This window comes from Cupressus sempervirens, chromosome 8 (genome assembly GCF_028749045.1).
Source record: "Cupressus sempervirens isolate cs-2001-9-10 chromosome 8, ASM2874904v1, whole genome shotgun sequence".
Classification (NCBI taxonomy): domain Eukaryota; kingdom Viridiplantae; phylum Streptophyta; class Pinopsida; order Cupressales; family Cupressaceae; genus Cupressus; species Cupressus sempervirens.
The window spans coordinates 278,114,794-278,139,764 of record NC_143125.1 but is presented as its reverse complement, the minus strand read 5'-3'; the positions used below and the strand labels follow the sequence as shown (position 1 = coordinate 278,139,764).

Here is a 24,971-nt window from a genome sequence, read left to right as displayed (position 1 = left end):
AAGATAAGCAATATTGACAATCAAGAAAAAAATAATAAGATAACTACCACCTTATTAATACATTTGACATATGTAATTGACACTTCATCTACACTTGAAACACAAATTAGAAGGTCCAATGTATAAAAATTGACGAAAGCATTCATAGACAATAACTACCAATGATGAAACAATAAAACACAAATAATTTTTGTTTGCATTTAACATAGAAGGAAAAGTATTACCGAAGTGCAACTTGAATAAGATTTGAAGGAATTAAAAGCACATATTTTATATGTTAACAAATAGTAATGGTATGTGCCATGATAAGACACGTTTGCAAGCAAGGATGCATTCTTATGAATAATAATAAATAGCTTTGGTAGGAATGAGATGTCTTTTCATAGAGATTTTACACCTCTCACGAAAAGGTACATTGGAGAGATATATAATTGGAAAAAGGAGATCAAAGAAGGATATATAAAAATGGAAGAAAAGACATTTTTTCAGCAGCAAAAGGGAACCACTAATACGTAAGGAGGAATAATAAACAAAGAAAGTATTATGGAGGAATCTAATAAAGGTATTAAGGGAAATATCCTCATGCTGCCTAGGAGGAGTCATAAGTTTAGGAGAGATTTATATGGGATTAATCAGAATTTGAGGTAAGTATTTTTTATTTTAAATGTTCTTTTCAATATTATTTATGGATATTATAATTATGCTATATATATATATATATATGCATGCATGTATGTATGTATGTATATATTTAACAGAATTAATAATTATTTCATAAACAAGTATTTATGGTTTTTAAAAATGTATAATAAAATAAACGATTGAGTGAATATAATAATTATGATCCAAGTATAACTTGGTGGAGGGCATTTTGTATAAGTGTCATAATATGATCTAAACATTCTTTGTGGAGGGCATTCTATATGAATGTCATAACATGATCCAAGCCATGCTTGGTGGAGATAGAAAAGATAAGATAATGATATTAATGCCCAACAAGAGACCAAACAAGAATCTAAGGGATTGGAAGATACAACAAGAGTGAAAAACAACCCAGTAGGATCACCAAACGGTGGCTGAGAGAAAAACAACTAGAAAGCAAAGAAGGAGAGCAACAATAGATAGGACTAACTATCCTTTCTTGGTAAAAAGAAATCCAGCACACATTTGTTATGAAAGTCAAGCTTTGAAAATTAGGTAGAGATTTAATAAATTCTTAAGATCCATGTAATAAATACATGCCACTTGCAATTAAGGATAAAATAGTTTGGTTTTGTTATGGTCTTACCAATTATTTTTGTAGTTATTACTTGTCCCCATCAAACCTTAATAGTGGGGACATTATAGCTTTGGTTGCCTCACCTGTGGATCTATTCTTTCTTTTGCAACTCCATTTTGCTAAGGTTTGTATGAAACACAAAACTTCGTCTTAATCCTTGCCTCAATAAATTTTCTTTTGGATCTAGAAGTGTATTCTCCTCCATTATCAGATCTTAGGACCTTAATCCTTTTCCTTGACATGTTCTCAACTTGAACTTTGAATTCTTTGAATTTATGAAGTACTTATTTAGACTCCTTAGATTTCAAGAAGTAAACCCAAGTCTTTCGAGAATAGTCATCAATGAAAATCACATAATACCAAAATCCACTCAAATATGCCATGGAAATCGGTCCACATATATTAGAATGAACAAGATCAAAAATTCTTTTGATCTATTTTCACCACTGTGAAATTGATGCTTAATATTTCTACCCAATTCACATCCTATGCAAATGCCATCATTCTCCTGATTGAGCTTCAATAAACCAATTACCATCTTCCCCATGGATGAAAGAGATCTGAAGTGTAAGTGAGCAAGTCTCCTATGTCATAGCTCACTTGAACTGATGGAGTCATGCAACAATGCTTCAATTAGATGATGAGAAAGTCTGTATAGACTCTCTTTAGGAACACCAATCACATGGATTGTTGTGATGATAGATTTCTTTTGCCAAGCAAAAACTTTCCTTTCAAAAAATGCAACTTGATACCCTTTGTCCTCGAATGCTGAAATTGAGAAAAAATTATTTTGATTACTTGAACAAACAAGAATCACTCAAATGAAGTGGGATTCCAGAATTTAAATGAAGAGAGTTGGCCCCTACACCTTTCACTGAATAACAAGCATCATCTCCAATTATCACTTGTAAGTTGGTTTCTCTTTCTACCAAGTTAGAAAGATGCTCTCAGTAGCTTGTAATGTGACATGAAGTACCACAATTAATTAACCAATCATTATTGTTGGTTGGAACATTGCTTGAACAGATGATTGAGAGGGTACATCCTCTTCAACCTTATCTGAAGTTTGAGTCATCAATTTTGGTTCTTCACAAATTATTCAAGTGGATGGTGGTGGTGAAGATCCTGTAGAGAAACAACAATCTCCAAAATACCTATGGTGATGATCCTAATTTCCTAAAGGGAGAAAAAATAAAAGTCTAAGGGAAACCAATGCACCCTATGCAAGGAGAAGAGAAGTTGAAAAGCTCGATAGATATTCGAGATGATCTTGAAATCAATGAAGCAATAGTTACAGTGTGTCCTTCGATTCTTGTTGATTCTTCTTTACAAGAAACACATAATCTGATAATGGATATGCAACCTCCTTTAACAAAGTCAATCCTTTCCACAAAAGTTCTCGAACAATTTTTTTCTAGTCTACCTACACAACAATATCCTCAAGATGTAGAAGTATGGGGTTTCTCATAGGCTCCTCTCATTTGGGTAGAACAAAGTTTTGTAAAGAAAAGAAAGATGGTAGAACTATTCATTCCTGAGTTTAGTATAGTTTCAAGTTTGTTCCAAAGACTTGAAAAATAGGAAAAGATTAAAGTTGCTTCAAGATGGAAAACAAATTTAGTGATAGGGGATATTTTTTGAAATAGCACAACGTATTTCAAAGAAGAATTTGAATGAAGCTATACTAGTTGACTTTGCTATGAACAAAATCAACTTGGGACCTTCTACTCAGGATGGTGACATCACAAATTTCAAGTCATTGCTTATAAGTTATTACAAAGAACTAAAAAGGAAAGATACTCAAAGGAACAATTCAAGTAGTGAGTGCAAAACTTCACCTTTTATGTGAAGGATATTGTGCTTGCTAGTAACTTCTACCCTACAAATGAATATAGATCACTCATCAATTGTCACAAGACTTCGAGGAGAAATTGAAAGAGGGGTTATCAAAAACATCCATAGGTATCACTTTTATCGAAAAGTAGTTGAAAGGTGTGTTGACAGGGTTAAGACAAATACTTCTAACTTTTGCATAAAAAGCCAAAGCAATCCATGACGGAGTAGAGGTCAAGAAAGAAGTTCTTGAAAAAGAAGTGCCAAGAAAGAATAGGCATTTTGGAAAGATATCATGAAAGATCTCAAGGAAATGATAAAGGTGGATGTTAACGTCCTCATAGCTGAAAAGATATTTTTAATTGTGAAAGAAAAATATTTTGAATCTTAGCTGGAGGTCATTGAATGGAAACTAGTAATCATCAATCAAACTTCAACAAAACAACAAAAAATTTCCATGACTTTTAATCAGATAAAAGATAGGGTTCAAAATGAGCTCTCCTCTCTCTAGTCTAGTGCGTAGATTTACAAACTTCAAGTAATGCAAAAGAATTTACAAGCTATGATTGACAAAGAGCTTATTAGCATGGAAGTTTTCAGTGAAGGTACTATGGAAAAGCTAAGGGATATATGCATAGCTCTCAAAGATTCTAGTGTCCATTTTGCAAATTTGTAATTTGAATTGAGTAGTATTTACAAGATTCAAAGGACCTGGAGAATGTAAATGACTAATGTTGTCATCCAAAAAAGCAAGTTAGTTCCTCCTGCCATTAAGCTTTTCTAACATTCAAAGAGAAATGTCCTCTTCAACAAGATCAATTTTCAGCACCAACTACTTCTTCTAGGGTGTCATCGACAAGCGCTGAATAATAGTGAAATTAATGTAATAGTTGTATAATATTTGGGTTGGCTGGTTGTAAGTCATAGTTTTGCTTGTTGTAACTATTCTAATATGACTTGCATTGCTTCTTAATTTTAAGTTGGCTTTTGGACCCTATGAATGTAAAAATTAGGTAAATTCTAACTTATCTAAAAAAATGTAGTTATTCTATGTGCCTACTTGGCAAGTTATCTGAACTAACTATTTCAGGATTTTTTTAAAAATATTTATTCTAAGCAACTACCTCAAGAAGCTACCTAGGTGGCTATTCTAAATGACTAGCTTAGGTAGTTATTCTAAGTGGTTACTCGAAATATTTATGTAAAGTAGTTATCCTAAGTAGTTGCACAAGGTAGTTAGGACGTTCTTCTAAGTGGTCATCCCACCTATGCCTATATATATGATGCAAAATGTTGTAGAAAGGTTCCATGTTTTCATACAAGACATTGTAGAGAGAACTTGAATAGTATTTTTTAACCAAAGCGAATAAAGAGCAATGTTTTGGAGGTGTATTTAATTTGTTCTTATGTGTTGTCATTGATGCTTCTTATGGTTCATTGATGATAACTTTTGTTTTCCTAAGTGTCATATGTGAATAGCATATCATGTTCTTGGTACCTCAACTTAGGTATGTTGAAACTTAAAAGTTAGTTTACATTTCCTATCTGTCATTCTTATTTTCTTACACATCTTTGAATTCAAAACCCCCAAAATACCAAATACCCCCACCATAAGAGGGAGCTGCCCCTCTCATATGCAAAGGAAGATTATCATTCTACAACAATCTCTCCAACTATTTTAAATGTGCATCATTTCTCAGTAGGCAAGCACGGTCATTTTGAAGAAGCATTCGCAATAACAAATTCTTTTACCAACAAAATTGAAAACCGCACTAACACACCAAATACTAGAAACCCACATCAGAAAACTGCCAATACTTCACTGCTCCAAAACAAAACTTCCTAAAAACTTCAAGAACATTGAGAAACCTGCATGTAGCTTCGGTCTGACAATGACTATGATCAAGATCTATACATACATACATACATACAGATATATATATATACCAATATGATTTACATACTATCATACATACATACATACATACATACATATATATATAATCTCTTGAATTGTCATTTTGCAAATGATCGTTGCAGTTGAAACTGATTGAACATATATATATTTTATATGAGATCATATCTCTGTAATGATCATAACATTATTCGATCCCTTTGATTTAAGATCATAATCGATCTGAATAACTATCATTATTGGGCTTCATATGAATTGAGTTCATTATGATCAATAATATATGATAAGACTTGTGTTAAGTCTATCTAACCCCGAATGGGTATGATAACAAACAACGAATAGGTGTGACAGTGAATGGTCATGTCTCCATTCAGAGACATGCACAAATGGAGACATGCGCATTCACTCTCACACCCCTCCTTGTTTTATATATATTCAATTTGCTCGATATTGCAAGGCATCGAAATTAATTAATGCAAGCATATCAAAGGATCGTTAGCATCTCAAGTTCAAGAACATCTTTGTTATCTCTGTTATTTCTGTACTAACATATATAGATTCTCGAGCAAATCAAATTCATTGGCATTAGTGTTCAAACTTGCAATCAAAGTTGTGCATCAATCAGCCTCATATTGAAATTTGGTAAGAAACTTTACATGGTATCAGAACCAGGTTAAGGAGAGATCCCATTAAGTTTAAGAGATTAGATTTCACATTAAGTTGCAGTCACTCATTATTTTTCAAGATGAGAAATATGTTAAAGATTTGAACACCACCTTACAAGTGCTGACAATTTCGAATCCTAGAAACTTCGTATAATGATGCTATTAAAAAAGAACAAACTAGATTCCTTTGTAAAAGAAGAAAAAGAAGAACCTAAAGATGATTCAGAGAAAACTCTATGGTTCGAGAATAATGAGAAGGCCATGAAAATAATAGTGGATGTTGTTCGAGATCACATAGTGCCTATTGTGGCAAAACATGCAACAACATATTGCATGTTTAAAGCTCTTGAAAATGCATTCATAGTAAATAAGACTGGTAGAAAACTTGCTCTTAAAAGACGAATAACATTAGCATGAATAAAGGAGAAACAGTAAATGCCTTCTTCATGAGAATCATAGAATTGAGAGATCAATTATCTTTTGTTAGTTATGAGATTGACAACCAAGAGTTATCCCTAATAGCATTAGGAGGACCACCAAATTCTTGGGAGTAATTTGTACAAGGTATAAGTGCAAGATCTAAAATTCCAAAACTAGATTGATTAAGATTTGATTGTCTTCAAGAAGAGTTGAGATTAATGACTAAAGAAAAACATAAAACCTTAGATGAAGACATTCACATTCTTAACGCCAACTCTCATAAAAAGGGTAAGAAGAAGAACACAGAGAGGAAAAGAAACTCCGATAGAAAGGGACAATCAAAACCGAAGAAAGACTTGTCTAAAATTTAATGTTTTAGATGTGATCAATATGGATATTATGCATTAAATTGTCCCGATCGATCAAAACTTCAAGCGTCACTTGCCAAAACTGATAAATCAATCGAAGGTCAAGATTCTAAGAAATATGCCTTCTACTCAGCCTTGTCTAGTCAAATATCAACCAAGTCTGGCACTTAGATAATTGATAATGGATCTTCAAGACACATCACTGGATATCAAGATAACCTAGAAAGCATGCAAATAGGAACATATGAAGAAGTTACAATTGGGGATGATTTTGCACATTCCGTAAAAAGAATTGGGACCTGCACATCAAATTAAAATCTGGAAAATCTATTCACCTTTTTGGAGTTCTATATGTACCAGGTATTAAAAAGAATTTAATATCTATATCAGCACTTGAAGATGATGGTTATAGAATTACTTTCATGGAAGGCAAAGTGCTAGCATGGGCAAAGAATTCAACCATAAAGAAGGCTCAAACAATAGGAGTAAGACAAGGACTATTATATGAGCTTTGCACTAAAACATCTTGCACTTGTTCATGGGACTTCAAATTCAAATGAAATTTGGCATAGAAGATTTGGCCATATCAAATTTTGTGCTCTAACATCTATGGGGAAGTTGGTAATTGGTATGCCCAAATTAAGTCAAATTCATAATGAATGCTACAACGGTTGTGCCTTGGGGAAAAATACAAAAGAAGTCATTTTCTCATAGTTTGAGCAAAATTAAAAATGTGTTAGAACTAGTGTACTTGGACCTATGTGGACCCTTGTCTACACCATCCATAGGAGGGTTCTTGTACTATGTGATATTTGTTGATGATTTTTCAAGGAAGACATGGATATACTTCCTTACGTGTAAAGAATTTGAAAATATTCTTTCTAAATATAAAGAATTCAAAACTATCACTGAAAACTCCTCATAAAAGAAAACTAAAATTCTAAGAACAAATAATGGAAAAGAATACACTTCTGAAATATTTAAAGAATTTTGCAAACTTGCTGGGATTAAGAGGGAGTTTATAGTTCCTTACAACCCTCAACAGAATGGAGTTGCTGAAAGGAAAAATAGAACCATTGTATAAGCTGCTAGGGCTATGATATTTGATCAAAACTTGAGCATGTCATTTTGGGCTGAAGCATCTAATACAACAGTTTACATTCAAACTAGGTGTCCTCACTCACATGTAGAGAACAAAACTCCTGAAGAAGCAATTTTAGGTATGAAACCTGACATTAGCCATTTAAGGATATTTGGATGTCCTGTGTATGTTCATGTACCTAAGGAGAAAAGGACTAAGTTAGAACCTACTGGAAGGAAAATAATTCTTATTGGTTTTAGTGAAACAGTAAAGGGTTACAGAATCTACATACCTGGACAGAAACAAATAGAACTCAACAGAGATGTCATCTTTGAAGAACTAGACATTGCTTTCAAAAGAGCCAAAATTTCAGATGAACTAGATATTGATGACTTATCATGATGCCTAGAAGAGGCTCCTGCTCCTGAGATTCAAAGGGAGTACCCTGAAGAAACTTCAAATGAAAATGAGATACTTCATGAGACTCAAGAAGAGAGTCTTGACAATAATTCTAAAAGGCCACTTTGGGCAAGAAAAAATATAGAGGAAGGAGATGAATTTGCAGCACCTTCAGGGACATTCAGAGAAAGCAAAAGAGCTCAAACATTAACATACAATGCATTCATGTGTGAGATTCCAAACTCTGAACCTTCTAATGCTTCTGAAGCTCTTAAACATCAAGTTTGGAAAGATGCAATGGTGGAAGAGTATCAGTCTATACTAAAAAATGATGTTTGGGATGTAGTTCCTAAACCTAAAGCAAAATCTGTTGTTTCATTCAAATGGCTCTTCAAAGTTAAAGTATGTTGCAGATGGTAGCATTGAAAAACATAAAGTTCATTTTGTGGCTAGAGGATTCTCTCAAAAGGAAGGAATCAACTTTGTAGAAACTTTTGCACTAGTTGCCAGGTATACCTCAGTTAGAACTATAATAGCCATTGCAACAGCTAAAGGTTAGAAAATTCATCAAAGGGATGTAAAAATTGCTTTTCTAAATGGAACAATTGAGGAATAAGTATGGTTGGAACAACCACAAGATTTTTGTGACTCATGATGCTACCTCTTATTTATGTCAATTGAAAAGGGCTCTATATGGACTCAAATAGGCTCCCTGAGCTTGGTATGAAAGGATTGATAAATATCTTCTAACTCTTGGATTCACCAAGAATGATGCTGATCCAAATCTTTACTTTAAAGTAACTAAAGGTGATATTTTGATTCTGATTCTTTATGTTGATGACCTTCTGATTACAGGAGAAGACCATCTCATTAATCAATGTAAGAAAGAATTGACTTTTGAATTTGACATAAGGACTTAGGGATTATTCATTACTTCCTTGGATTGGAAGTTCATCAGAAGTCTGGGAATATTTTCCTACATCAAAAGAAGTATATTGTCGATATTCTGAAAAGATTTGGAATGTGGAACTGTCGACCTATTTCAACACCTATGGAAACCAACTTACACAAGCTAAAGGAAGCAAGTGTTGAATCCAAACTAGTTGATCCCACTTTTTACAGACAGATAATTGGGTCTCTAATGTATCTTGTGAATACTCGACTTGATATTTGCTATGCTATGAATGCATTAAGTCAGTTTGTGTGTAAACCTCATGAAATGCATCTTGTTTCTTTGAAGCATATATTAAGGTACCTTCAAGGCACTATTGGGTATGAAATTAAATATCAGAATACCAGCTTGGAGTTACATAGATATACTGATTCTGATTGGGTCGGAAGAGTAAAAGACCGGAAGAGCACATCAGGATGTTGTTTCAGTTTAGGATCAGCTATGATCTCATGGATCTGTAGGGAACAAGCATTAGTTGCTTAGAGTTCTACTGAGGCAGAGTATATTTCAGCAACAATGAGAGCAAAAGAAGCAGTGTGGCTTTGAAAATTACTTTCTAGTTTATTTTGTGAGCCTCTAAAACTTACCACTATTCACTGTGATAACCAAAGTTGTATCAAGTTGTCTGTGAATCTGGTATTTCATGATAGATCCAAGCATATAGAAATCCCTTACCACTAGGTAAGAGACATGGTGGAAAGAAGAGCTATTCAGTTGGAATATATTAATACAGGTGATCAAACAGCTGACATTCTCACCAAGGCTTTTCCTAAAGTGAAGGTTGTTCATTTTAGAAATAAACTTGGCATGGTTGAAATGTAAGTTTATGAGATTGAGTCTCAACTTTGTAAATTTGTATTATTTTAATAAAGATGTTTAAAGTGTAAACTCTTTTGTCATATGTGTGACTCTATGACTTATGGGCCTACCCTATGTACATTATTAAAAGGTGACAATCTTTTATAATGAAATGTTGACTCTAACATTATAAGGTGACGATTTATAATTATTAGATTACTATCATGATGAATATCATGTGACTTGTTATTCATGGACAAGTCATGATAGTTAAAAGGACATGTTGATAGATATCATGTGATGTGATATTTGTAGAAGATCAATATGTTCATTTTTATCATGGTGGGTATTATGTGACATAATATCTATGGATACACCATGATCTCTTATGGTAGATATCATGAGACTTGATATCTATGTACACACCATAATTGGAAAGAATATCATGAGACTTGATTTTCTTAAGTATATCACTCTCTAGGTGATATCACTTTTCAAATAAGGAGAACTTATATAGATGCACTTTGTCTTCCCTAGTTAAGAGGGAGTGTTAAAGCATGTAGCTTCGGTCTAACAATGACTTTGATCAAGGTCTATATATACATATGTATATATATACTAGTATGATTTACATACTGTTATATATATATATATATATATATATATATATATATATAAAATCTCTTGAACTTTCATTCTGCAAATGATCACTGCAGATGAAACCGATTGAACATATATATATATATATATATATATAATATGAGATCATATCTCTGTCATGATCGTAACATTATTCAATCCCTTTAATTTAAGATCATAATTGATCTGAATAAATATCATTATCGGGCTGCATATGAATTGAGTTCATTATGATCAATAATATATGATTAGACTTGTGTTAAGTCTAACTAAGCTTGAACAGGTATGACAACAAACATTGAATAGGTGTGACAGTGAATGGTCATGTCTTCATTCGGAGACATGCCCATTCACTCTCACACCCCTCCTTGTTTTATATATATTCAATCTGCTCGATATTGCAAGGCATCAAAAGCAATGAATGCAAGCATATCAAAGGATTATTAGCATCACAAGTTCAAGAACATCTTTGTTATCTCTGTTATTTCTTTATTAACATATACAAATTCTGAAGCAAATAAATTTAATTGACATTAGTGTTCAAACCTACAATCAAAGTTGTGCATCAATCAACCTCATATTGAAATCTAGTAAGAAACATTACAGAGCCAACCAGCTAGGATGGGCCTTTCACCACCGAATCCAACAATTAGAAAGAGGGACATCATCCTCAATAAGTGAAAACATGAACTCTAGTATCATAGAATCATTCCATTGACATAACATGAGATATCAACTTCAGCATGCCGAATGAGAGCCCCAATCTCTCTTTTATAACTTTTGAGGGTCTGTAGGAAAAAGCATTTTGCATATTGCCCATTTTTCGGAATAATTATTTTTTAATATTTTTTTGTAAATGTATGTTTTTTTTTTTTTTGGACTTTTTTTAAAAAGCATAGTTTTTCATTTTTGCTATTTGTTTTCCAAAAAACCATTTTTTTTCTTTTTTTAAACTAGTTGCAAGAATGGGACATTATAGTCCTCCCTCCCCAAGATCACTTGTTCTTAACCAATTGTAGCTCTGATTTTGTAAAAATCTTGTACTTTTCGATAGTCCTTTTCTATAAGGTACATTGTTTGAAATCAATCATTGCCTCAAGAATCAACATCAACTTGGCTTCCTTATCCAAAGGAGGAAACTTTGTAGGAGTCACATTATGCCCAAGTGCCTTCTTGAGGCAAGATACAAGAAAGACATTATGAACCTTGCCACTATCAAGTAGCTCAAGCTGATAAGCCACCTCTCCAATCCTCTTGGTGGCTTTTGAGTCTGTAGAAGCAAGACTTTTGCTTCTCTGACCCACTTATTTTGAGAGTAGATTTCGTATAGGGCTATAGGGCTGCAATGTCAAATAAGCCATGTCTCCTACCCCAAATGCTTGCTCAATACAATGTCAATTGACGTACAACTTATGCTGATTTTGAGCACGTTGTATATTTTTCCTCGAAGATTGCATAATGTCTCGACACTCTAGAAGATATTTGGCCCACGGTCCTTTGTATCACGAAAAAGTAAGTCAATGAGAGCTTGATGATAAGATAGTCCTCAGGCTCGACATGCTTTTCTGAAGCTAATAATAGAGGGAAAAGCCATGCTGAAGAAAAATGCAGACCCAAGCAATTTTAAGTTGGGGAGAAGGTTCACCTAAGAGTTAAAACACATAAGGCTCTATAAAATTTGGGAAATCCTCCAAAATGACACCTAGATATGTTGGACCCTTTGAGGTCTTGGAAATTACCAACTTGGTAGTCTACAAGATTGCTCTATTACCAGCTCTTTCCTGATTACACAATGTGTAATGTCCCCATTTTTAGCAGTTTCTTGCAGTTGTCCAGGTCAGTGCACCATCACGACCCTCGTGAGCTAACAATAGGATTTGAGGGTCTTAGTTGTGTGGTTATAGGATTCCCAACAGCTTATGGTGTGTTTTTGGCTCTATTTGAGGCACTTACTATTTATGGTAAGTCAATCTGCTAGTGCTGATGAGCTCAGTTGAGTCAAAGGAGTTTGAGGATGCTCTCATTTTTTATTTTGGTCTTCTAGTTTAAGCTCCAAGAATCTTGGAGGGAGCGTCTATTTATAGCAAGTCACCCTATCAAGTTCATTCATCGTCTTTCATTATTAGGATCACTTTGGTGTTGTCAGATTTCAATTTTGATGCTTCTTCAATTATTTTCGCAAGACGGGTGAATTATTATTATTATTCATTTAAATACACTGAGGTTGCTATTTTTGTTATTGTTGTTGGTTGGTCACCTCAATATCATAGCTCGTTGGAACCAGGACGAAAAGTTTTAAATCACGAGAACAAGAAATAGTGACCTTACATGTCAGAATTTGAAGTTATACTGGAAAATGTCATTTTCAGAGCCAAAAGCAATTAATAAGTTAGTTTATAATGGCACTTTATTATGTTTTAATGTTGTGTGTGGGAAGCTTCTTAAGTGAAGTTCATTTGGGAAACTTTGTGCCAGTTGGAGATTATAAATATGAGCCCATTTGATGAGTAAAGCATCCGATTGATTATTTTCTTTTGTTGCCTGCGAAGAGTTTCTAAGTTTGTTGATTTTTTTGCCCTTGCTGAAGTATAAGGGTTTGGAATTATGAAGTGCCTGGTAATTCACAATTGAGGTATTGTGAATTAATTCCGAGAATTGTCTTAATTAAATTATAGTATTTCTTGACTGCTATGTACTGTACCTAGGAATTTCATTGTGGCTGAAGAATTTGTGATTTGGAATGCCATTATTGTCTATTGTTTGGCGTGGTTATAAAAGGAATGTACTGTGGTTTTCGTCCTTGTATTTGGCAGCAATTTCAGACTTTGTGGAAGGCTGCAATTAATTATTGGAGGGTAGCAATCAGGTTTTAGAGCACCTGCGATTATAAGCAAGGAGCATTTATTTTTGAACCTGCGAGTAAATTGGATTATTTCTTGAGCGCTGAGATCCATATTTGATCTATTAGAAGTCAACTTCCAGGTTCATTATTGCATGCTTGTAAATTTCCATAAGTCAAAATTTTTAATTGGATATTAGTAGCATTGCCATCAATTATAGAATTACTTCTGAATTGTTTAGTGGTGTTCATTTTTTCAAATTGATAAAGACTTAATCAATTAAAATTGTGAGCAGTTGACAGTGAATTTAAAGAATTATTTATTGAGTGATAATAATTTGCCTGCCAAATGATTGACAAAATATCAAACTGTTGATTAGCAAAAGAAAAATGTTGTTTGTTAAGGATATAGTCTGTTGGGGGTTTTTACAGTGGTATCAGAGCGGTTTCCTGCCAGCCTGTAGGAATTGGGCTCAGTTTTTATTTTGTTCGGTGCTGAATTTGAAGATTTTCAGATCTGATTTCTAGAGTGACCAACACTTTTTTTCTTGAGCTATGGACAGACATAGGACTGGCAGTTCTAGAAGTTAGTGGAGTAATGAGGAAGTTAGTGTAAAAATGAATGCCTTGCAGGAGAGTTTGGAGAAATTGAAGCTTCATCAACAAAGGTTGGCGGAGAGCTTGTCGAATCCCACGACAGTTAAGAGGGTAGTGAAGTATATGGTTTCCGCCTTTAGAAGGCCGACATCAAGGTTGCAGGAAAGGAAGCTTGGGTTTTCCCCGACAGGTGTCCATGATGTTGATGTACCTATATTTAGTATGACACCTACTAGCCCCATCCGTAGTGTTGATGATGGACTCATTTCACAGAGATCAGTAGATGTGTTAGTACCCTTGGTGGATAGCGGCATTGAGCTTCAACAGGTTGAGGCTTTCAGAGTTGTTGTAGCCAGTGCAGAGACACTTGATGCAACTGTTACTACTGACACTTCTGGCTCTCTTGAGGAGGGGATTATTATTGGAGATTTCTATGCGAGTTATCATAGTGTTACTTAGTACAGGAGACAACTGCTTCCTTAGGTGGGACTAATGCATGTATTGAGTCACCCAACTATGATGTTGGTGATTTGGGTGTTACAGCGGAGTCAATAGATGTGGGTTCATGCTCTAGTGTTATTGATTCACAACTTGACATTGAGTCGTGTGTAGTATTAGGTATCAGCAATAGAGGCTTTATTAGGAGATGTGGATGCAGATAGTATGGACACATTTGATGATGCTATGAGTTGCATCAAGTACAATATCCCTTGCCAGGTATCAATTGATGACTTTGAGGAGGTTTTGGATGGGTTCTAGGATCAATGTTTATAGGATCTATCCTTTGAGGTGGAAGCTGAGACATGTGGGGATATTGATATTGTGAGGGTTTCCATTTCTTCAGATGAGGAGTTGATTGAGTTACATACTAGTTGTATCTCAGATGCAGAGTTGTGCAAGGTCGATAACACACATGCAATGAGTGATTTTGTGGTGGGCAGTTTTGATTCAGTTTCATATCATAGTGCAGTTAGTGAGATAGAGAGCTTGCATAGGAGGCAAGGTTTAAAAAAGCATCATGTGACTTGTTAGCTGAAGGTGAGTGACTGTGACATTTCTTTAGCTCTTGAGCATTATGATGCTATTCGTCAGATGCTAGCTACATTTGGTTGGGGTGCTCCTGTGTTAGATGATCATGGTGATAGTAGTCTTTCCCTAGCAGTGGTTCATATGCTTCGAGAGGCTGTCAGGATCATGAAGCATAGTTAATCTTAGTTGGTTGCTAACAGGGACTACCTTCTGGAGTAGGGTAGCACCTATTATGAGATGTTGTTAGGGAAAGAGGAGATAGCTGAGAGCTCACCCAGGAGCTTGAGGTGACTGTGGACTCTTTATTATACTCGGCTCTTCAAGAGTCACAGTCACAGTTGGATGAGGTTACTGTAGAGTTAGAGCAGGTATAGTCGACATCAACCCTAGACCTTGTTCAGTTACATATTGTGGTTGGTGGTGAGTTTGCTTCTACGATTGGGGATGAGGGACGTGATGATGTGGCCAACACATCTGTCGAACATATGGGTGCAGTAGGTACAGAGGAGGTGAGAGTATCAGGGGAGATGAGCTCTCATGGTGATTTGCTTCCTTCTACTGGAAGCGGATCTATTTCTTCATTTCATATAGCCGGTACCATTAGACAGATAATAGTGCCACATTTTCAGAGGGATCAATTGTGGGTCGCAGGTTCATCTTCCACATATAATTTTTACTGCATAGAGTCCTTCATGGAGTATCTATTGGAGAGTTCAGATTTGACGGAGGATTCATATAGTGTCTGAGGGTACTCTCATCTGAGGCTCTCGTGCTATTCAGAGGTTGGTGGGAAAGATTGTAGAGACTCTGTCTACTATGCTTCCTCACAGGGATTTCGAGGTTGGGTTTGCTGAGAGGGTTGCCCAGGATCCTTCTTGACCAATAGTTTGGAGTTAGAGATTGGAGCCATCTTCTGATTTCCCGTTTGATAATGATGAGCCCTTGACAGAGATCAAGAGTTTTTATTGGCATTACTGTGTGAGGAGTGCTCATAACTTTTCTTTTGATCCACAGGTAGATAACTTGGTTTCATGTCGTTGTGGGTTGGCTCCAATTTCATACCATCCATTATGGGATGGGTTAGCACCATGTTTTGCAGATGGGATTGATAGCTGCAAGTTAGACCCCTTGCAGTATCTACACACCCAGGACAATTTGGTAGAGGTTGGAGTTGGTGGTAGTATTTTAGTTACCTATGGTTGTTACCGTCTCCACAGTGCAGTTGGGTGTGAGTATTAGTTTGATGGGGACTCAAGGGTGGACAGAGTTGGTATTTTAGTTGGATTGAGTTCTGATGGGTTGTCATCACCATCAACGTCTAGAGTCAGTTTCTAGATGATTCTGTCATTCATATCAATTTTCTGGGTGCTAATGCTACAGGAGTTTCTTGTACACAGTAGGGATAGTATGTAGTTCTACCTTTGGGATCCAGGGGGATTCTGATGTTCATTTTTCTCTGGGATTGCTTGGGGACAAGCGATCTTAGGGAGGGAGGACTGTAATGTCCCCATCTTTAGCAGGTTCTTGCAGTTGGCCAGGTCAGTTCACCATCACAACCCTCGTGAGCTGACAATAGGATTTGAGGGTCTTAGTTGTGTGGTTATAGGCTTTCCAGCAACCTATGGTATGTTTTGGCTTCGTTTGATGGACTTACTATTTATAGTAAGTCAATTTGTTGGTTCTGATGAGCTCAGTTGAGACAGAGGAGTTGGAGGATGCTCTCAGTTTTTATTTCGAGCTTCCAATTTGGGCTCTAAGAATCTTGGAAGGAGTGTCTATTAATAGCAAGTCACCCCGTCAAGTTCATTCATCGTCTTTCATCATCAGGATCACTTTGGTGTTGTCACATTTTGATTCTGATACTTCTTCAGTTGTTTTTGCAAGACGGGTGAATTATTATTATTATTCATCTAAATACATTGAGGTTGCTATTTTTGTTACTATTGTTGGTTGGTCACCTCAGTATCATAGCTCGTTGGAACCGGGACAAAAAGTCTTAAATCATGGGAACAAGAAACAGTGGCCTTACATGTCAGAATTTGAAGTTATGGTGGAAAAAGGTCATTTTCGAAGCCAAAAGCAATTAATAAATTAGTTTATAATGACACTTTATTATGTTTTAATGTTGTGTGTGGGAAGCTTCTTAAGTGAAGTTCATTTGGGAAACTTTGTGCCATATGGAGATTATAAATATGAGCCCATTTGATGAGTAAAGCATCCGATTGAATTTTTTTTTTCGTTGCTTGCAAAGAGTTTCTGAGTTTGCCAATTTCTTTGCCCTTGTTGAAGTATAAGGGTTTGGAATTAAGAAGAGCCTAGTAATTCACAGCTGAGGTATTGTGAATTAATTTTGAGAATTGTCTTAATTAAATTATAGTATTTCCTGACTGTTATGTACTGTACCTGGGAATTTCATTATGGTTGGAGAATCTATGATTTGGAATGCCATTATTGTCTACTGTTTGGCGTGGTTATAAGAGGAATATATTGTGGTTGTCGTCCTTGTATTTGGCAGCAATTTCAGACTTTGTGGAAGGCTGCAATTAATTATTGGAGGGTAGTGATCAGTTTTTAGAGCACCTGCAATTATAAGCAAGGAGCATGTATTTCTGAACCTGCAAGTAAATTGGATTATTTCTTGAGAGCTGGGATCCATATTTCATTTGTTAAAAGTCAACTTCCAGGTTCATTATTGCATGCTTGAAAATTTCCAAAAGTCAAATTTTTTAATTGGATATTAGTAGCATTACCATCAATTATAGAATTACTTCTGAATTGTTTAGTGGTGTGCATTTATCAAAATTGATAAAACCTTAATCAATTAAAATTGTGATCAACTGGCTGTGAATTTAAAGAATTATTTATTGAGTGGTAATAATTTGCCTGCCAAATGTTTGACAAAATATCAAACTGTTGATTAGCAAAAGAAAATTGATGTTTGTTAAGGATATATAGCCTATTGAGGATTTTTACACAATGTCTTACGTCTTTCATGTTTCCCATTCGAAGAAATATACGACAGATTTTGAACATATAATTGATTAGAGCTTCTTGCAGATGCAAGATCTAGAAGCAATGTCCAAGACACTCAAGGTATGAAAGCTACGCTAACGTAACAACCAGGTGATTCAATGCAAGGTCCAACACCAATATGGAGAAGACAATGGTAATTGGGAGGATTGTGATGAGTTCCTCCAGAAATTTCCTTAATTGTTGTAATCTCTAAATATGTGATATGAACTTTATGGTATTTTGGTACATGGATGAAGAATAATCGTCAAGGACAATGATTCACAAGGGGGCATATGTTACATCCTTGTGAACATTTTAAATAGTTGTTATAACTATTTCATGTAAAGTGTGATGTTAGATGGTTAACTAATTTTCAATTATTTGAATTCATAAAATTGTGATTATGATGATTTAAATCTATGTATGTGGAATATTGGGAAAATTTTACATTGGATTTCATTATGGTTGATCAATGTAAACTTTAATTCTATAAATGATTTATTATTATAGTATTTACAATGATGACACCATCTAATCCTTCTTTATCAACAGATGCAGAAGAAGATCTATCCCCCAAGTGGGTGAAGAGTACCATCAGAGTAAGGGAATGTGGAGGCAAATGAAGGTCAAGAATTCCATCCAAGCTGTAACCATAACTATTTAATCAGTTGTTGGTTTCAGACCAGGAGTTTCCTTAGATATGTCTAGTTGGTTGCCTGTCCCTTTTGGTGTTAATTAATAACTTTGACCTTCTAATTATTTTAAATGCATTTGATCCTCCTTGTTGATTTTAAGGAACAACCCTGGTGATCTCTTCATTCATTTCTTTTTGTTCTATTTATTACAATTATTTATATATTAAATGCAATTATACACACACACACACACATTATGTGTATATAGATATAAATTGATGTATATGTGTATGTCGATTATGATTAAAATGCATGAATATTAACAACACAACCATATGTGGATCCATGCATATGGTCATGTTCTTATATGACAATGTGGGTGAACCTCCAATGATTGAATAATTAAGAGCAAAAGTGAAAGTTGGTGCTAAGTTCATGGCACACATACATATAGTTGTACACATGCACATAAAATAAATACTTAGGCACTTTTATATATATGTGTGTGTGTGTGTGTGTATGATTCTAATATTGTCCCTAGATTATGTGTGTCTTTATAATAGTATGATATTTTCTTGATTTTATTAACCCAAGGTTTATGTGACTCCTTTCACCTTTGTGCCAATCTTTTTTTCTCTAAGTTTCTTTTGTGTTGATAATTCTTTTTTGGGGCTTGATGTGAGGCTCGGCATAATTTTTTCTTCGAGTCTAGATACTTGAGCATTGGTTTATAAATTCATGAACCTAATCTTGTGCATGATAGTTTTTTTTGAGTTGTTTTCATGTGGTTTAGTCGTGTGAGTTTCGTCGTATGTTTACTTGGTAAAATAAAGTTATGAAGATTAATTATGATATAGGAATAATTAAATCTTATGAATATTTTAGTATTAAAAATTAGAATAATTAAGTATTATAAATTAATTTAGTATCTATATTTAATTAAGAAAAATTAAATAAGAGTCTAATTATGGAATTAAAGATTTAATTAATTTTCAAATCAAAAACCCAAATTAAACTCTAAGTAAAGTGTAAAAGGTGGTATGCCACCTCAGCCATCTAAGCGGCCATTGTAAAAAAAGGGTATGCCCTCTCAAATATGTATGGGAGGCCCTCCCTTTTCCTCCCTCTATATACATGACTTCTGTCTCGGGCCACACTAGGGGTTTTCTTTCTCGTTATGTTTCCCTGGTGCCCACACTTTGAACGGGGTGAAACAATGTAAATATTTTATAAAATTAATTAAAAAAATTGGCAAATGCCTTTTACTAATTAAAAAAAAACCCAAATTAAAAGTTGCACAATTAATATGAATTGATTTTAAAGAGTCAAGTTGCATATTATATTGTGCTAAATTTATTAATTATTATTTTTCTTATATTAGTGTGCTAAAAATATTAATTGTCAATTAAATATTAATATGTAATTAGAGTTGAACATTCAATTTAGTAAAATTAAATTATGATTTAAGTTAAAAGTTTAGTGATTTGAGTTAAGTGGTTAATGCAACTCAAAAACCCACTTTATTATAAAATTAGATCTTTATCTTTGAAAACAAAGTTGAGTTAAGTGACTTGACTAAAAGAATTAATTATTAAATTATTATTTTTGTTTTTCTGAATAATTGAGTCTCTTATTTTAGAAAATCTTTTGAGTCCTCTATATTAGAGGGTTTTTGAGTTATTATTGGGGGACGGTTTTTAGGTTTTGGAGCTTGTTTCAATTTTTTAGAGTTTAAAGAATTTATTTGAAGTTTGGAGTTTTTTTGATAGTTTTGAGATTGTTCTTCGTGGTTGCAAGTCATTTTGGTGGATTAAGGTAGGGTCTTGAAATCCCTTTTCAATTTTCTTTTGGAAAGATGTTGTCCATTGTGCTTGTTGAAGGTTTTTAGTTTCTATTGTTTTAGGGTCTGGATTGTAAATAGTTTTGGTGGTTTTTTTAGTTCTTATTTATGTGAATAATTGTTGAACCCTAGACTTTGACTTGGGAGTATATTCCTTTGTAAAAGATTTAATTTAGAAAAAAATAATAATAAGTTAAAACAAAAAAATACATTTATGTGTTATTATGCATATGAGCACAATCTTTTTATAGAATTAAAAGAAAAAATATGAAAGATTATATATATTTAGAGAAAAGGATATTAAATCCTAAATTAGAAAATCAAAAGAAAGACAGATGTATATGTCCTGGATTTTCAAAATCTATTTTTAAGTTTCAGATTTATTCAAAAAACCAAAAAAAAACTTATTCATTTATTTTCGGATTTAAAAATAAATAAATTGTTCAGTAAACTTAGTAACTTGTTTAACTTAATTTCTCTTGGGTTCCCTTGCGGGGCATTACAATCTCACTCATTATTTGTTATTTGCAATTTTGGTTTGGAATTGTGACTCTCGCTCGAATTTTTTTCAGAAGTGAAAAAGCATCCCTAATTTTTTGATATCACCAATATTATGAAGTCTCAATTGGAGACAAAATTGTAATTCTAGAGTAAGGTCGATTTGAAGAACTTGGTCTTGATCTGCAAATATTGATATTATATTTTGAAGATCATTGTAGTTCCATTGGGCTAAATGATTCATCAATGTGTTCTGTCTTGTTAATATTGTCGTGGATGTATGTTAACATAGTTAAAGATTAGCAATTGATCAAAAGATTATTACTATTGGAGTTTGATACTTGTCTGCAATCAATTTATTTATTCATTGTGCCTAGAGTAACTTACACTTGCATTAATGTATCAAAAGATCTTGGAGTGAGAGTTGAAGATTGAAGGTATTGGAATATTCTTAGCTCATGCTAATTTTATCATTGGGAGCTGCTTCCCTATCTACCCTTAGCATTTTGGAGTATGAGATATATGTTGGGTGAGTGTTGAAGACTGATGTAAAGCCAAGTGTCAAATATATAATATTGGACCATCTATAAGGCATGGAATGGAATGAGTAATAGCAACATAAGTAACATATTATCAATTGACTACTTAAACACAGGATCTGGAGGATTATTGAATGCCACAAAAATACACTTATCATAATCAACAAGAGGTTAGTATCATCAAAGTCAACTCCCCGTTGTGCACAATTTCATTAATATGTCTGGCTGGGTCAAAGTTTGAAAACTTCACTATATCATAGATGGTATCAGTGGAAACCTTCAATACTGGCAGGATCGATAATCCTCTTTATCGTGTCGCCAAAAGATCTTCAATACCATTCAAAGGAGTCTATCATCATTAATACAGGAGCATTAAATTAAGTCATTCATCTGGATACTCTGACAATAAAGATATTTATGATCTTGTGTGCAAGGCATGTCTCATTTGTGGAGACATACAAATCAATGGGCACCTTTACCTTGTTTTGTATCACAAGTTCCAATTAGTGAACATAACCTCTAAGGTTTATATATTGATGGGATATCAGACTGAATCGTGGATAATAATAACAACAGGAACAACTAATAATCACATCGGTTACCAGCTTCTACAATCACTAATAATTGGTGTCAGGAATACTATGTGAATTCATTGAAGGGCTTGAATGTGTCAACCAACCCCCACATAGATATTACTATTATTACAAGGAGGCAATGATTTTAAATTTCCATAACTGATGCATTGAAGCTTCAATTGTGGACTTAACACCAGATTGGAGGCAAATTGTCCTTTCATCCCAAAGCATATTGAGCAATTTATTCCACGAATCTCAACTCGGAAGCATCATTAGCAGAATAAGGGGCACCCTATCTCGGAATTCTGGGTAGTCTACTCCATTTCATTTTGGAGTAGCAGTTGGATCTGTATGTGACTTGTTTAAAGCTGGGAATTTTCTTGTCTAGCATTTGTCCATTTTGCTCGTGTATCCACTCGGGAAATTTCAATTTCGTAAGATTATGGTTCTCTGATATATTATTCCGTCAATTTGTTTTAGCTTTCATGGTTTGTCTTAAATTTTCTATGGAGTAGGAACTCTTTTCATCCATATGTTTTCTTTTCATGAATTTATTGAGGAAAAAGAGGAAAGAAATAGTATTATACTATTAAATTTGTGAGGATAAAGTGCTCGTCTATCAAATATTCATTTTTAACTGTTATAACATGCATTTTTTTAATTGTTACAAATATATGTGTTTGCATCTTTGGGTTAAATTTGTGATCCCTTGAATTTGCAAAAGGTGTCATTATTTTAAATTTTCTTTGTTGTTAATTTCTACAGAGTCGGAGGTCAGGCCAACAGATGAAAATTATGCTCGTGGTTATACAACCATGTTTTCTGATGAGTTTCCATTTCTGATGATTTCTCAAGTAAGGATAATGCTAAGGGACTCTTTGTTTCAAGAAAAATCTCATGGTACGTCATGTATCACTAAGGAGTAAGAAATCAGACTAAATCACGTCAAACTGTATAAATGCAGAGCTCATTAGATACTTTGAACAACCACTTGAGTGAACCTGTTCCAATCAACCGCTTTAGGCCCAAGTATGATCTTTGTACCAGAATTCATTGACTGCGCTATTCATGTCCATTCATTCTTTCTTATAACTTTATTTCATTTTGTTGAAAGTCTCATCATTGTTTACTTTTGCAGTTGTCAATTAATTTAAGGGAAGGATTTTGTGATGGATTGTATGCATATGAATTTGTTTATTTGTATCCCCTTTACAATCATCTGAAGTCAGCACCTTGAGCATAAGGAGGGGCAGAATATATCAAGAATAGAAGCTTACTTGTGCTTGGCATCATATTCTTTGAATTTTGCAGCATATTCATAGAGGGTTGTGAACCATTTGCTGAAGATCTGTGGCAGACCTTGAGAATAAATGGGCTGACATTTCATGGTGTTAAACTTTGTGCACGCTGCAAGGTCTGGAAACTTGTCCCTTTTATTTGATTTACAAAGTATCTGCAATATCCAAAAAGTGTTATTATAATTCATTCACTTGACAACAATTGTACATAATTTCACTAGGCAAGTAAAATGAGCAATTTTGAGTCATTTTATGACTATGAAATATTCCATTCCAAAAATCTCAATCATCTAGAAATGGGGATTTTTCAAACTATTGTTGAATTTTTATTCAAAATATCTGATTTTTGGAGGCCGAGACCAATGAATTTGATCCTAATTAATATATTAGTTGCACTCTAGAGTCATCCAAACAGGAGGAATATTTTCATAACAGAAATAGCAACTGTATAGTTTCTATAGAATGCATGCCACACTCAAGATAGAATAACTAATAGATATATTTGTGAGCAACTTGAAAACGAGGATCATAATGAAAGATAAATATTTAATATCTAAAGTCGTTTTGATCAATATACTATAATTCTCAAGTATTATGCACATAAAAAAGGGTTTGTTATTCTTTTCAGAGATCCTCCCCATGAGACTGGTTGTCCATATAATAGCCAAAATAAGTGTCTTACCCATAAAATAGATGTACACCAAATATACTGTTCTATTATTTTGGGATAATAATCCTGATTGTATGTGAAATATATTGATATGCATGTCACCTATATCCATTAACCACAATCCTATTTAATATTTGTTGACCTCAGACCTGAGCTCTACCAGAAGACTAGCAACACATGTTTCAACTAGTATTTGATTTAATCTCCACTTGTGTGTGATTATGATCAATAATAGCTCAGTAGCTTAAGATAAATTTACATGAAATTAAATGTACACTAAAGAATGTTAGGGAAGTATAACAAAACTTATGGTTCTAAACCCTAGCTGTTAGATTTTCTGTTTCTCGGTTCCCTTCTCTTTAGCAATGTATACAGAAAGTGGGAGGATGTTGTAATATTAGGTTAGATGTTCTCTACACTTTGCAAGTCTTGTAAATATTTTAATATTATAAGTGCTGTAAATCTTGGCCGTCTTTCATGGATATAAGGTTTTTCATATTATGTCAAACCTCAAGTCAAATCTTTATTTTCCATTGAAACAAATGATTATATGTCAAGAAATTTAAGTGTAAGGCATTATCATGTTGTTTTGTTTGTCACTTCGCATATTTTTAGATCAACATATAAACTTTCAAACAAACCCACTAAGGAAAAGAATGGAGGTTAATCATTGGAAATGTCATGGAAAGGATCACTAAGGCATGGAGTGCTTCCAAGTGACGATGTTACTTGATAGCTGAATGCATGCCAATAAAAGAAGGTAGAAGGTTTTGAGTTCAAACTCAATTTGTTGGGTGGAAAGAGTGTGCCAACAAGCAAAGAAAACATGGTTCTCAATCTATGAACAAAATGTTTGTAGTGGCACAATGGTCCACGCTTATGAATTGACAAACAAAACTTTCAAGTAAAAGTACAGGACCATTAGATGGTGCGCACTATCCAATGGTAGCTGCAAACAGCTTTTAAGTCAAAGATGCAAAGGCTCATAAGGGCACACACTCTTGAATTGGGATGTAGATTTCAAGATACAAAATATGCAAGCCCAAGGATACTCACAAGTGCACATTCATACATAGACAAACAAATCTTT

General features: G+C 34.1%; 1 protein-coding gene across 2 annotated transcripts in view; it reads left to right on the top strand.

The window, feature by feature from the left end:
* Positions 1-24,971, top strand: part of LOC149542517 (uncharacterized) — a 175,498-nt gene that overhangs the window by 122,728 nt on the left and 27,799 nt on the right. For both annotated transcript variants that reach the window (XR_016355470.1, XM_089797451.1), the window contains exons 4-6: positions 22,679-22,767; positions 22,878-22,942; positions 23,225-23,327. Coding sequence is in view for 1 of the 2 variants with exons in the window: in XM_089797451.1 (XP_089653577.1) it covers positions 22,679-22,767; positions 22,878-22,942; positions 23,225-23,327 (257 nt within the window). In the remaining variant the exon portion in view is untranslated. The remainder of the gene's footprint in view (positions 1-22,678; positions 22,768-22,877; positions 22,943-23,224; positions 23,328-24,971) is intronic.